At 41.1% G+C, this 16102-nt stretch overlaps 1 protein-coding gene across 4 annotated transcripts in view; it reads right to left on the minus strand.

Annotated features, from left to right (window-relative positions):
- The window catches only part of TNIK (TRAF2 and NCK interacting kinase), a 348429-nt gene that overhangs the window by 86526 nt on the left and 245801 nt on the right, over positions 1-16102 (minus strand). For all 4 annotated transcript variants that reach the window (XM_039865032.1, XM_039865029.1, XM_039865028.1 and 1 more), the window contains 3 exons: positions 15861-15939; positions 7345-7520; positions 3146-3212 (listed from right to left, as the gene is read on the minus strand). In XM_039865032.1, coding sequence (XP_039720966.1) covers positions 3146-3212; positions 7345-7520; positions 15861-15939 — 322 coding nt within the window. The remainder of the gene's footprint in view (positions 1-3145; positions 3213-7344; positions 7521-15860; positions 15940-16102) is intronic.

The raw sequence follows: 16102 nt of genomic DNA on the forward strand, positions 1-16102 counted from the left end.
CATGGTGATTATGTATGTGCATGTATGTACCTATGTGACACAGAGAACTCCTCTAACTACTCTGGTGGTAGAGGGCTGCCCTACTCACCATCTAACTGCATGTGAATAACTCAAAGTCACAGACACAACAGCCTAACAGGCAGGCAGAAATGGTTCTTATTTGTTTATACAGACCTAGCCCTTTTAATCTTTCTGGCAGCTCCCGCTTGAAATAAATCAATTAAATAATTATTGAGCACCTGCTATGTAGCAGGCTTATAATAGGCTCTAGTGGATACATCAGGAGCTAACCAAATTCTCTCCCTAGAGTTATCTTCTTGTGGGGAAAAACAGGCAGACAGACAAATAATTACAAATAACATAATTTCAGGTATAAATATGTTCCATAGAAAATAAAATGTAATAGTTTATAAGTGACAGTGGCAGGGTGCTGGGGTGAGGATTACTGGTTCTGCTTTGGATGGGGTGATCAGAGAAGACCTCTCTGAGAAGGTGACAGCTGAGCTACGATTCAAGTGATGGAGTCAGTCATCAGAACAGGTAGGGAGAAGACACTTCAGGTAGAAGGAAAAGCAAGTACAGTTGACCCTTGAACAATGCGGGGGTTAGGGCTGCTAAGCCCCTGCACAGTAGAATATCTGTGTATAACTTCTGACTCTCTGAAAACTTAGTTATCACTCGGTATCTATGAGGGTTTGGTTCTAGGATACTCCTTGCTACCAAAATCCAAGGATGCTCAAGTCCCCTATATAAAGTGGTGTAGATCGATGCATATAGTCGACCCTCTGCGTCCACAGACTCACACAGTTCAAAATCATGTTAAGGGTTAACTGTTAGAGTCCTGGGGTGGGAACAGTGTGGCCTACTCAAGGAACTAAACCCCAGCTGGTCTTTCCAGAGAAGAGTGAATGAGAAGGAGAGTGGTACACAGGAGACAGGGCAGTCCAGGTACAGTGTGTGACCCTGGAAGCCACACGTGAAAACGTTAGGCAGGAGAGTAACATGATTTGGTTTGTTTGGCTGCTGAATGGACGATGTCTGCAGGGGGTATGAGGGCAAGCAAGACTGCCAGTTGAGGGGCTTCTGCAGTGGTTCTGGGGTGGAGACTTTAACCAAGGTAAGAGTGGAGGGGATGGAGGCTGTGGGAATCATTTGGGGATAAAGTTAATAAAACCCGTTGCGGGGTCTAATGTGTGAAGAATGACTTGTAGGTTTTGTCTTGGCGCCTGGGCAATGGTGGTCATGAGAACTGGGACAGAGAATGCTGGGGGAGGAGCAGGCTTGGTGACAGCTGATGAGGTGAGCATTCTGTTTTGGAGAGTGGTTAGGGTACTATGTGAGATACCGCCATAAAATGATGTCCTTGGTGCTGTTGCATAACAATGCTTGGATTTTACTAACAAACCTCCTCTAAAACTTATAGCTTTTATGTAAAATTCTAAAACAAATTCCAAATGGTAGCATTTGTCTACACAGACCATATGCTTGTGAAAGGCAGTTGGGCTTAGGGAACCTCACGTGCACACACGGATGCTCCACTAATATTAATTGATGCTGAATCAATGTCAGGCAACGTGAGCTGTATTGCTGACTCAATCATTAACTTGGTATACGACCGAGTTGCTACCCTTGGACTGTTACCTCAGTTCTAAAATGAGATAACCACTTCCCTTTCAACTTTTCAGGATTTCATGAAGATTAATTAGATGTGTCCATAAAACAGAACTTGGAATATAATCTTCAATGTGCTATAATGATATATTACAATTACAGAAGTGTTTAGGCACGGCTAGGTCAGCACACCGAGTGATTCCAAACATGCAGTTTAACAAGTATTAGTTAAACTGGGGCTTCTCGCTTCTCTAGAGAGTGATGAGAAGGGCTGACATGACTGCCTAGGTGAGCTTTGGGAAAATAGTGTACAATTTCTCTGAAAGCAGGGCATTTGGTTCTTTGCTTCACAAGAAGGATCATTTGCCATGTCACTACTTGACAGTCATCATCTTTATACAGCTAAACTGGGGGCGGCTAACATGTTAAATACGAGAGGAAGGAAAGAATTCTCCCTCCATCTTTGACCTTGAGAATTCCTGTGGCAGGCGAACAGAGAAAAAAGTAGGTGGCTCTGTGAGCTTAGTCCTGTCCTCTTCTAGTAGTTTAGCAATAATTCAGCTTGGTAGGTCTGAGTTAACTCCAAAAAAAAAAAAAAAAGAACCTATTAGCTCATGCTAGCAGCAGTGGCTGAGCCGGCCCCTTCCCGGATCAGGAAGCTCCACCTCGGCAGTACGGGAACTGTTCTTTCTCCTAGAGCATTGGGATCCGCTCCTTGGATGGCTAAAGGATGGGGATCTGTATACCCCAGTGACTTTCTCCTGGTGTATATTCTCTAATAAATCTCACTTTGCATATACAGCGCATCTGACATAATGTGCGTGACTGTGCCTGGGACTAACCAAACCTCCACCAGCTGAAGTCTCTCACGAAAGAGAAATCCTGGCAGTGTAAGGGCACTAGCATTAATTATTTATAAACACAGACTAGAAGAAAGTTGGAATCAAAGTCAAGTGAAACCCAAAATGTAGGGATGATAACAATAAAGCAGCACTCGATTCTGGGGTCCAACATGTGACAACAGGAAGGGGCATGAAAGTTTCTATCTAGAGTGTAATTTGATTTCCTGGAAATCATTTCCTCTTTGATTAGGCTGCAGTGAAAATACCAAAGCGTGTGACAGGGACAGTGGTTGCCAGAATGGGCTTCTCAAAGTTATGAACTGAATAACTCAAATCTAAAAATACCACTTAGGTCTCCAGAAAGTTGTTGTTTTAGGTTCTTTTAGTCCTGTATTATCCAGACAATTGCCTCTCGCCCATTCTACACATTCCGTATGTGAGAAAATAAGGTCTTAGAATAGAGACAATAAATCTTAGAAGACAAGATAAAGAATATGCTGATTTCTACATTTTTTTAAAGAGTCTGCCTAGGGAAATTTTCTCCAATTAATGAGTATGTTGTGGGCAATAAATTAAAAAAAGATCACCATGCCAGATTCTTAAAAATGAACCTATAAATCAACAGGAAGTGAATTTCACACAATTACAATTCAAAATGTGAAAACGAGAAGACTTGGCTTTTGCTCTCGTACCTGGGCTCTCCTGAGTCATTCTCCTCCTCTTCTTCCTCACTTCCACTGTACTCATATTCTGTCTCATCTAAAGAGAGACTCACAGAAGGTTAGTGCACAAACAGATGCTACAGCTCCATAAAGCCCAACCCCCTTGTTCTATATGTTGTTAGCCCTGAACTGGGACAGGCTTCAGGCCTCCAGACTTGGGCTCCCACAGTTCCCACCAGCAGGATTCAAGTACATGGCACTACTCACATCCAAGATAGTCCCAAGACTAACTCAAGATATTTGTCCTTAGTGCCTGGTGTTCATATGAAAGTGTAGCTAAGGAACTGAAAAATCACCTTTCAGTTTGTGTTAACTCCCACTATAGGACTACCTAAAGAAATTTTTTATTGGCCCACTGTTAACTTATTGACAGTATTAATAATTTTTAAGCAGGAATTTTATTATTACTTACATGAACTCACCAATTGCCTTTAGATATCTTGACAAATATCAGAAAGAAACGTTTGACAATATGTGCTATTAAAAATAGTTGAATGTGTTTTGATGGGCTCACTGAGGAGCTTCATTTAAATAAAAAAATATCTTAAGCAAGTTAATATGCAATAATAAACAAGACTGAGTCTTTGCTTTGGAGGACATCAGAATCTAATGGGCAAGATGGACAAGTAAATAATCAGAGTCTCCAAGATTATGAAGAAAGGGAACTAACCTTTGTTGGGCATCTCCCATGCTACTAGTAACTAGTCGCCATGCTAGTTACTTTACCCATGATCTCTCATTTATTTCTCATGACAACCTTTTAACATAATACCCATTTTTCAAGTGACGATACTGAGCTTACAAGAGGTTAAGTGATATGACCAATGTCGTCTCATTAATAAATCTGGGATTTAGATTTAGAATTCAATATACATCTTTTCCAACTTTAAAATAAAGTGTTCTTTCCAACATATTATATGGTAAATAGAGGTGCATAAGAAGAGCACTGAGATATCAGAGAAGGGAGCAGCTGGGTCCACTGGTCATATGGGGAAGGAAGACAGGGAAATCTTTGAGGAGGAAATGAGCTGGGTCTTGGAAGATCAGTGGCCTTCTTCCAGACAGACAGCGCTGAAAGTAGTGGAAAAAAGGGCATATAAGCAACAAAGCCAGCTGACAGCAGCTGACAGTATTACAGTGCATGGCACATTTAGGAAACAGTGAGTCGTGAGTGGGTGTGAGAAAAGCGGATGGACTGAAAAAGGCCGGATGGTCTGATAGGGCTTGCCGATCCATATGTATATATACCATGCTGAGAACTTTTCCGTGGGCAGTGAGGAGACTTTGGAAGAGCTTTTGACTTTAAACAAGGGAGAGTGTCACATTACTGTTAGCCTTTCATAGCTGTGGGTTAGTAATTACGATTTTGGTGCAACCCTAAAAGAAATTGAAACTGCAATTTTGTTATGCTACCACCAGGGACAGTAGTCACATAACTGTTGAATTTGATCATAAACTTGAACACACTTTGCCCTCCACACTATTTAGCCATTAAAGACATAATAAAAAGAAACAAAAAGTGTAATGACTTGAAGTGTATTTTTTAAAATCACGAATCAGCTTCATATATTTAGATATGTATGAAATTTTCAGGCTATTTATGTAATATAAAGAACTTTCATAAACTGTTTCAATGTTCTATGTTTAAAGTTTAATATTCCGAACTTCCCTGAAGTGAATCAACAGAGTTCAAAGTAAAATGCAGAAATTTTATCTATTAAGGGAAATAATAGCAAGGAAAAAAAGCACCCAATTAATCCAATTATTTTTCATCTCTAGGGTAAAACCTTCAATTATCAAGCTCCACAATTGTAATACTTCTCCAGAATCTGGCTTGATTGCTTTTATATTACTGGCTTAAATTAGCGTGTGTCAACACATCTTAAGGAAAAAATAATATCAGGTAAAAAAAATCATAAAGCAACACACATTAGAATTGTTTGATTCCACCAAAGCTGGTCTTAAGAGAGTCAAAAAGTAAGAGGGAGCGAATTCAGTAATTTGATCAAACTGAGCAAATGGAATGAAATCTTACTTGGCCGATACTCTTTCTTGGGGAGCAGACCAAAATGAGGGCTTCTGATGGCTCTAAGCCTAAACAGAATTAGGTTCCTGAAATTACCATGTAATGCTTGAATATACCTACTACCAAGAATCCTACTCTTCTACTTGAAAAACACATTAAAAATAGTCTGTCTTCATGAAATGGTGAGCTCTTATTCACATTCAAGAGCTTGTGCTAACAAAATGTGAAAACAACCCAAGGCACAAACTTTGTTCTCAGCAACTAACCCTGAATAGTACTGAAAATTATTGGTCAATAAAGAATTGTCTAAATAAGAATAGCCAATATTTATTGAGTAGGTCTATATGCCAGACATTGTATTAAGCATTTTACATGCATTATCTCTTTTAATCTTTGCAACAATACCAGGCGACAGTAATTATTATTTTACGCCCAGTCCTATATTAAGGATTAGAAAATTGGGGTAAAGTTCACATAATTATTAAGAGGTAGAGCTAGAATTTGAACTCAGAATTTGAGTCTAAAAACAAGAGTTTAGCACTTAACCTACTTTATATATTGACAGTAAAATAAATTTCCTTTTCAAAGAAGTTGGCCTTTAATGGTTACATGTCTGACATATCACCCTAAAATATTCCCTTTAAAATTTTGACTTCACGAAGTGGCCCCAGATCACTATTAATAAATAGCAGTTGAATAATCAGTCCTAGAACTTTTTGACCTTGACTTACCTATTTCTCCTCATGCCTACTTCCTCCAGCTTGGGCTGCCCTCCCAGCTCCTTGGGTTCTGATTGATACCTCATCCCTCTCCGCCACTAACAATGGGAGACGGGACTCTTTTTCGGTTGTGCCTCATAACCTCCAGCTTCTGAGTCTAACCTAATCGAACATTTTCCCGAGTCCCCAAGGATCGCTGCAAAGAAGGAACACTTCCCTTGAATTTCTCTTCCCTGGATTTCTCTTCCTCCCTTAGCCCTCTGCTGATCTTTCCTCTGCCCAGTCCTGACTCCTACACTGCTCACCGCCCCACTCCTAGGTTCCTGCTCACACCTCGCCACATTGTAGGTATTAACTGCAGAGGCAAAAAAGAAAGAAAATTCAGATAAAAAGAGAGCACCCCTGTCTTGTGCTGCCCACCCCCTTCCACTAGTCCCTCTGGATTGTGAAGAACTGAAGACAAAGCCGGGGAGGATAGAAGCGAGGAAAAGCACATCGCCAAGTACCTCCCATCCTCCGGCCCTGGCCTTCTTCTCTTCTCTTTACTTCCCAAACACTCAATGCTCACCTTGCCAGCCCTCACTACCTCCTCACTGCCATCCCCCTGCCAGCTGCCCGCACCTACTCCCACCCAGGGAACACTCACCTGTCTGTCCTTTATATCTCTCCTTTTTCTGCCCACACTTCAACCTTCCGTACCTCCTCGCCTGACTAGTTATAAAACCTGACCCAAACCACATGAGCATCTACCTTGGTCAGGATGCTAGTTAAGGAATTTTGAGTCTCTATTCAAATAGTCCTAGGACCCTGAGTTGGACTTAAGTCCTTTCCAACAATGCAATGAAAAGACAGTGTGGTATAACAGCCAGAGCCATAAAAGCTAAAAAAGTTTTTGAATCTACAAACAAAAAAGTGCATTAAATGATCTCGCAGCTCAAAAAGTTAAAAGCCCCGTAACCTCTTTTATATCACTGGAGCTATAAGAACATTCATTCTGACTTTCAAATAACTAAATTAAAAATGAGCCTCAGAGCACAAGAACTGCCAGTACAGAAAAATGTCAACTAAGTTTTTTTTTAGGTGTCTGTCTTCTGTGAATTTTTAGTCTTTGAAACATGAATATTCATTTGAATTAAGAAAATCACTAATCATATTAAATCACTTCATAGGATCACTCAACATGACCTTTTGTTCAGTGCCTGGAAAAAGTACTATTTCTTACAGTTTGATTTTTTCATGAAAGATTCTATTTCATGTCTCACTCCACTGATGCCCACAGGCTGTGATCTCAGAGGCAGCCCCTCACACACCAAAGAATAATGCAGGTCCATTTGAAATCCCCACGGTCACCTCCGAATACATCGAGGGCCCAGGACTCACTCCATCTTTTGTTTCCCTCATTGAAATACAAATGTGCTTCTAACCTTTCTCGCCTCGCTTCTTCTTTGTTCTATCGATATGGTCCTTGAGTTGAATGCGGACCTGTCGTTCATTAGGTTGGTCTCGTATAAACGGATGCTTCATCAGTTGCTCTGTTGCTGGTCGTTGGCTGTGATTCTTTACCAAACAGCTCTCAATAAATGACTGGAATTTTTTTGACCTGCCAAACAAGACATGAACCCACGAATAAAAAGACAATCCAAAGAAAAGCAAATTTATATTTTCTGAAATGCTAGGGGGGAAAAAAAAAGAAAAGCAAATTTATATTTTCTGAAATGCTAGGGGGAAAAAAAAAGCCAACGTAGCGATCAACCTATCACAAAGTAAGTCTAGCCCTTTACTAGGCACAATCAGGTTGAAAGGCATCATCACCATCAATGCACAATTCAGGCAATGTATGGTAGGTAGTGCTATGCATGAAAATATTTCTGCACAGTTTATACATAATATCACACAGAAGACCAAAAGGAATCAGAGTAGAAAACCATTATCATGGGACTCATATCTGTAAGAGCTATTGGATTGAGAGAACTGGAGCTGAACCTTAAAGAATTAGAAAAAAATCACTCCAGAGAAAGTTTAGGGAGGTAGGAAATCATTGAAAAACTAAAGCTGCTAGTGAGCACACTATATGTCAGGGGACACTGTCTAAGTAAGGCATAAGCTGGGGAAAGTAAAACCAAGGTTGGATGGGTTGGAGAGGGCAATACGTTTTGTAAAAATGAATGAGATTCTTTCATGGTAAAGAAAACTTGATTTGGCAAACTTTTTAACTGGTAGTTTCATAATCACTTTTGAACTTTGCTTTCCAATTAATAAGAACAGGATGTATGTGTATGTTTGCTATCAATCCAAGGACTTGGAAACAACTTTAAGGGACTAAGTTCACACCCAGAAGCAAATTATCTCCTTCGAGGAAGGCACTATTTCCTCAAAGATAAACCCTATGCCACAGACATGGTCAAGGGAGAGCTGGTGAGAGATACTACACCCATGATTAGGGCAGCAAGTCCACAGTCTGGTAGAAATTAATGGTGGTCTTTAGCTATGATTCATGAGTTGGGCATGCATGTTCTTGCTAAAAATTCCAAAAATTGTCCACCATCATAAATAGTTAAGCTCAGGACTTTTCCAAGGCACTCTATTGGCAGCATGGCACATCAACCCCAGCTTACTGTCCCCACTCTGCTAAGAGGAAAGGGAATCCGTTTTGTGCTCTCTGTCGCCCTCCTGTGAAGCACTGTGGAATTGCAGGAGCAGATTCAAGGCGTGAGCCTTCCCCAAGCTTTCCAGGAGGTCCTTAATGTGTGTATATATAATGCTGGCCTGAAAGGTGTCCTCACCACACAGAACACAACGGTGAGCATGCTCTTCAAGATTCCAAGACACGAAGACACTCATACATGCACCACTCTCTGGTCCTGCCCAGGTCAAAGCAGTTTCTCACCTTTTTCTATGTTTTTAAAGTACTGAATTATTGGTATTTCTCCCCCCACCCCAATCCCAAATTCCTGAGCTATGTTCAAGCTTTTAAATTATTTTACATAGAAGTAAAGGTAATCTGCTATGTTTGTGATCACCCAAGGATGCATCAGGATCAGTGACACTGTGAACTAGAAATAGTGACAACAGGATGGACATTCTATGCACCTCCCTCCAAGTCCTTCTGCCTGTATCCCTGCTTCCTCCACGCTGGACATACTTTGCAGTGTTGAGATACCTTTGTATTATGAGCACACCACCTGTTTGATAAATGAATGACTGCATGAATGATTATCGGATGAGAATTCCAGATAAGAGCTGTCATATAGGTACCTTCAAACCTGTGTTTGTGAGGGACAGAGATAGGGGCTTGGAAAGAAGATATTGTTTAGTGTGCTTTCTTTCTCAGATCCATCAAATAAATCTGTGGAGGCACAAATAATATCACCTCAGGAAAGATCTGGCAAAACAACAACAACAACAACAAAAAAACCCATAATGAACTAAGGGACTCTCCTAAGGAATAAACTGAAGAGAATGTTAACCTACATAAAGAAACAGACAAACTCGGTGCTTTTCTGGGTGGAAGTTCTGTACTAAAAAGATGAAAACAAAAAACAAATTCAGACAGAAAGCTATTAAATATTCACAAAGAATGCAAATGGCAGTTCTCTTTTTCCTGCTTGCAACTGGAAGGAAGCGCTGGTTTTTTATAAAGCGCTGGGTTATTAATTAGAGGATGATAAATAAAAGAAATCACAGCCAATATAAAAACGAGATCCCGACTTAAAAGACTGTCCATTCCATTCCCCAATTCTGTCACCTCAAAAAAGTCAGAGAAATCTCCAGGATGAGATAGTGTTCAAGGAGTTTGATGGAACCGGCTCTTGTACAGAGTCTGTTTTCTAGAATCTCTCTGGTGGAAAAGAACCTCAAGAGATATTGAAGACAATAACTTTGGGCCCAAACTATGAGCCAAGAGGCAGAACCGCAAAGCTGGCAGTGTTTCCCACATTTGCAAATGGTACTGTTTGAAGAGAAAATAATGCTTACTTACATCAGGTCTTCAAAGAAAGATTCATTGTCTCTTATTTAAGGTGGTGTGACCAAAGAGTCAATATACTTAATTACACTTTTAATTAAAAGTAAAAACACTTCACCTATGTTGAACACCCCTTGACTGTTTGCCAAGCGGTCTAAAGGATTTAAATCACATTTATACAACTTTATTGTTTGAATCTCTGCTGCCAGTAATTTAGTTCTCTCTTTAAAAAAAAAAAAAAGCCTAAGATTAGCAATGTCAATTTCCCAAGGGTTGGCATGGAGAGATAAATATTAATGATTGATGCTTACAGTCTGAGGCACTAGTTCTTCTAATACTAGTGTTGCTGAATATTTTATCCTCCCAGATTTTTCCTGTTTATATATTAAATTGTCTTAGAGAAATTAAAGTGCCTAAAAGATTATTACATTAATTATTATAATCAGCTGGGCTGAAAATTCTTGGTCATCATCGGACACCCTAAATGCAATTTGACCTTTAAAGCTTTCATTTGCCCAGGATTACCCTTTTTCTCTGCTTTGGGCTCCATCATTTACTAACTGTGTGTAACTCTGGGCAAATTATTTAACTTCTCTGTGCCTCACTTTCCCTGGCTGCAAATGGGGATACTGTTAAGTGTTTATCTCAAAAGACTGTTGTGATGATGAAATGAGTTAATGTAAAATACCTGGAACAGTATCTGATACATCATAAATGCCATATGTGTGTTTACTATAATTGTGTTAGTATTATTATTTTCTTGATGACAATGTCCCAGCAACCTCTGACCATCGCCAGGCTTAAAGAATAGGAGTATCTGCCTTTAGGGCTGGGAGTAGAAATTTGAAGGTGTTTTTCTCCACTTCTGTTGAACTGAATGATATAGTGTTTTATAAGGGAATTATTTCACATATATTTGGATTAGATATGTTAGCAGGAAGAGTCAACAGGACTGTTGTTGCCAAGGAGACAGTGCAAAAAGTTTTTTTTTTTAAGTTTGTGTAGCAATTTTTGTTTTGATTGTAATAAAGTCCAAAGTCACACTATTATTAGCAAGTTTAGTCTATTTGAAGTATTTTCTTAAACTTGTTTTCGATTATCACTATTTTATTTAGAACACACACATACACATAAATAGTTTTGTCATTTCTTCAAACAAAAGTGCCTGACAACTCACCACGTTTCAGAACTGGTCTTTCATAAAATAAGAGGAGTGACTGTAAGCTCTGGAGTAAAAACAGAAGGCTGGAGTTCCAGGCTGGCTCTACACAGAGAAGCCTAGGATGCCAGATCGGCCAATTATCGTCACGCCTCCCAGTCTTCTGCTGGAGCATGAGTAGCTTAGACCAGGGGATCTTTGCTTTTTCCAGTGAAAAGATATTATTTTTCTAATAATTTCAATCTAGCGCTGTTTTGCCTGTGTGGATTCTTCACATTTAAAGGGCAAGTGAAAAGAACAAGGCTGACCATCTTACAGGAAGGAAGTTATCCTCATCCTTCTCCAGAAACTCCCGAAGGGAAGTAAATATACAGCACTAAGTATATTTAAAGGCCAGGGGAATGCGAGTTCACTCAGTGGGGGGAGAAGGGAGGAGGAAACCTGGTTCGCCCATGCGGGGCGATTCTAAACATGCATGGAGACGGGACGAGGAAACGGCAATCCTAACTTGCTGTACATTTGCTAGTGGTGAAATGAGGATTGAGGGTTCTCTTCTGATTCAACCTTGTTCTCTTTTGGTTCAACCAAGGCTATAACCCTCCCAGAGACACACATATTAAATGACTGAGCCACCTGAGCATGGAAGGGAACCATGACCACACGACTTCCTTAGCTCTAAGGCCTCTCTCTCTTCATCACGCTGATAGGGGAAGGGATGGTCAGTTCCTGCTAGTGGAGATGCTTTCCTTTCCTTCCACAACTAAAGGGGCAAAGAATAGTGCCACTGCCTTTCTTTCCCTGATAGTAAGGTGCAAGGAAAAAATCGTCAACTAAGAGACTAGTTTAGCTCATTCTCTACCTCTTTAACCTTTAACTTAAGATGCCAAGTGGTGCAGTAGAAAGAATGTATCTGGGTTACAAACTTAGGAAGCTGTACGGCCTTGTGCAAGGAGCATAGCCTGTCTAAGCCTGTCTCTCATCTATAAAATGAAGACTCAGAGCATCTGTCAGGAAGGATTGCAGCTAAGATTATGTGTAAGTATTTTCTTAATAAAATATATCTTACATATACACACATATATGTGCCGGTGCCCAATGGAAGACTGTTGTTATATACACACACAGAGTCTATATGAGTCTACAATATACATATATTTATATGTCTTATATGTCATAAATTCAGCAATGTTAGTTGGAAATGACCTTGAATTGAATGTTTATAGTTAAGAGTTTATGACCTGTCTCTACCACAGTAGCGTCCTCTTTGGTAATACATTCATATATACACTGAGAACAGTGCACTTCATCCGATAACTCATTTAGGTAGAGAATGGCTGGATATAAAAGAACATTTTGAAGTTTTGTTTCTCTTGCTGGGGGACAAGGTCCTCCTCCCTTAAAAAATAAAAAGAATATAAATAAAATGTTTCCTTCCTCCCAAACACTAATGCATATTAAAGCAAACCCTAACCTATTTTAAATCACTGTGGATCTTATCTTTCAAGACAAAGCACAGTTGACCCTGGAACAATACAGGTTTGAACTGTGCAGGTTCCTCTTAAATGCAGATATTTTTCAATAATTACACAGTCTGCACTCCCTATCCCCAGATCTGCATCTGGAAATTCAACCAACCATAGGTGTGAAGGGACGACTGTTTGCATTGATCTATATCATTTTATATAAGAGACTTGAGCATCTGCGGGTTTTGGTATCCATGCGGGAATGGCATGGTCCTGGAACCCCTTCCCCACGGATACTGAGGGACAGCTGTAGTTAAATTTTGGAGGAGTGAAAAGTTACATGCAGATTTTTGATTGCGTATGGGATCGGCGGTCCGACCTCCGTGTTGTTTAAGGGTCAATTGTACTCTGATGTGCTTAAAATTTTCACTTAAAAATGAATTCTACTGCAGAACAATGGGAGCCACATCAAGTGTCCGGTGGTTGGGGCTGCATAAGCATCTTGTAATGGCCGGGTTCCAAGTGCGAGAATACTCTACTGTGGCTTCGTTCCCCCTACTCACTCCCAAGCCACCGAGCTATTTCCCCGTTCCCTGCCCGGCAGCACGGGGCTTGTGCTCCCACCTGGCTTCCCTTCTGGCTCAGGGAAAGGAGTGCAAGGAGACTGGATGACATGAAATGACCTTGGCCTCGTCCCTGCTCCCAGACTCATCCAGGCCCTGCAGCATTATCAGAATAAGTTTTTACTGTCAAAGGTTGGAGGCAGAAAAGTCAGGCTGTATTTTCTCCAAAGTCTGTATTTCTTTAACAAGGTCAGTGTGCAGTTGATCTCTTCGGAACGGGGTCAATAAAAACTGAAACCATAGTATAGGGTCTGTTCCCTCAGTTTTCTGAGGAGCCAGACAGGTCATACAAAGGTGGTGCAGCCCTGGGTTAAGAAGAAACAGGACAAGTGCGGTAACCAACCTACTCCAGCTTCAGTGCTGGGGAGAGGTGGCAACTGGGGCGGGAGAACAATCTCTTACCCTAAAAGGGAGTAGTGTCGCACCTTTGCACAAAAGGCCGGACATCTAAATGTTATGCTCAATCACATGATTTTTAAAAGTTGTCAGTGAATACAAATATTTCTGAAACATGGAGTGTGGTTGGCCAAACAAAACATACATGTAAATAAATGGACCATTTGTCCTCTGTGGGAAAGTGGAAACATCTGTCCAGCAGCAGTGCAGGGACAGAAGAAGGCCACAGGGTAAGAGAAGCCCACTGTCTACAGTAGGCCCCACGGGGAGTGACTTGGCATGAAGAACAAGCAGAAACCTAGCAGAGTGCTTTGTAGTGCCACTGACACTTCCAGAACTGAGCTGACTCCTCTCCCCAGGAGTCTGTTCCAGGGAGAAAGGAGGAAGCCGGGCCTCTGGGCGCCCAGCGTTCACAGGCTGTGCTGGTGCCCAATGGAAGGCTGTTGCTGGGGAGAAAATAATCGTCTCGCACAACTGTGACCCTCCAGAGAGAGAAAGAGGAGTGGGGAATGCTCTGCCTCTTGTTACCAATAGCAACTCTCAGTCTCTCCTTGTGCAGGCCTTGGCAACTCCAAGGCTGCTGTCGCTTCTGGCCGTCTCCTCCCCTCTCTCGGTGCAGTGTGGCTTTCTCTTGTTTCACCAGGGTTGCTATGCCATTCCTAGATGACTGGTATTAATCAAGACTGCTCTCTGTATGGTGGAGGGTGAAGCAGTGGGTAGGGGGTGAGAAATAGGAGGGGCCCCAGTCAAGGACCTGATCATTAAGGGCAGAGGAGTCTTGTTCTTTCATGCCCTAACTGTATGTCTCTGGAAAAGCATAGGAGGTTACAGGTGGTCCAGGAATTAGCCCCCATATAAGGGGAATCAGAGGTTCAAGAATGTATCAAGAAGCGTACACCATATCCACAGGGGTAATGGACGGAGCAATGATTTTTTTATTATAAGGAGCAAAGACCCTGATACAAGTACACAAAAATGTCAGAAGTCCAACTTCTGGCCTAACCTGTAGAACTCTGTTTCCCAAACTTCAGACAATCATACACTACTGACACAATTTTCTCCATTCCCTTACACCACTCATGCTAGTATTCATTTAGCATTTTTCTTTAAATTAAGTCACTTTTTTATGTGAAAAAGTTTATTAAATGGGAAGGTTATATCACTACCCCAAATAAGAGGCCAGTATCATCTACCCTAAAGAGATAGCAATAGAAAACTCCAAAATTACAAATGTTCATGCACAGACCTGTGAAATCATCTCACATACTACCAGGTGTGTGTGCACTTAGAGAATTATTGTTTTAAGAAACAGAAGAAAAGTCAGCCAATCTAACGGGCTGACTCTCTGAACTATCGCCATCTCTGATGAGATGTTCTGTGCTGCCAGAAAAAAATATTATTTGGGGTTATAAATTAAAGAGCTTCCATGTTATTACTTGGGTTCCACTACCCGTTTTAGCTAATAGCTCCTTACCTTGAAGATGTGGGGATAAAGTTCTGCTGGGCAAACACAGTCGTCTCCCTTTATCCACAGGGGGTATATTCCAAGACCCCCAGTGGATGCCTGAAACCGCAGATAGGACAGAACCCTATATACATTATGTTCTTTCCCATATATACGTACCTATGGTAAAGTTTCATTTATAAATTAGGCACAGTAAAAGATTAATAATAATAAACCATTACAACGATATACTGTACTAAAAGTTATGTGAATGTAGTCACTCTCTCTTAAAAGAACATTTTGAGACTGGGGCAGGAGGACAATCTCTTACCCTAAAAGGGAGTAGTGTGTAGCACCTTTGCACAAAAGGCCAGACATCTAAATGTTATGCTCAATCACACGATCTTTAAAAGTTAGAATGAATACAAATATTTTGGAAACATAGCATGTGGCTGGTCAAACAAAACACTAGGCACTCTTCTTGTGATGATGCGAGATGATACAACGCCTAAGTGAATGATGTGGGCACTATGGTGTAGCCTTGGGCTGCTCCTGATCTGACAGTATGTCAGAAGGTGGATCAGCTGCTTTGAATGATCCTGGATCATCGAGCCATGATGATGTCGATGGTTGGGGAAATTTAATATTTGTGGATAGCAGCTGACCATGGGTGACTGAAACTGCAGAAAGTGAAACTACAGATAAGAGGGGGCGATTACAGTACTCAATGTGTATTTTAAGATGAATGACACATACGGAAAATAGCTCACCAAGTCTTAGTGTATACAGTCCAATCCTGTCAGCAGGACCTAAGTATTTGAGTTAATCCAAAAAAAGAATCACAGGAAAACCCTGCCTTTGAACCTGTGAAACACTGAAGAGCAAACTCACCACTTCTTAGACTTCAGCCGGGGTGCTGGGTTCCGAGGGATGAGGAAGAGGGCTCTCATTGGGTGCATGTCACAGAGAGCTGCAAAACACCAAAACAAAGGCCAGCTCCAGTCAGAAAGCCAAACCCATGCCAAGCCCATCCTAGCTGTGCCGCCGATGCTGCCAAACAGCTCTCCGAGTTCACCCATGACAAGCGAGTAGTGTCAGTTAGAAGATCGCAAAGCTTCCATCTGATATGCTAT

The sequence above is a fragment of the Pteropus medius genome, unplaced genomic scaffold (assembly GCF_902729225.1).
Source record: "Pteropus medius unplaced genomic scaffold, Ma_sr-lr_union100, whole genome shotgun sequence".
Taxonomy (NCBI): domain Eukaryota; kingdom Metazoa; phylum Chordata; class Mammalia; order Chiroptera; family Pteropodidae; genus Pteropus; species Pteropus medius.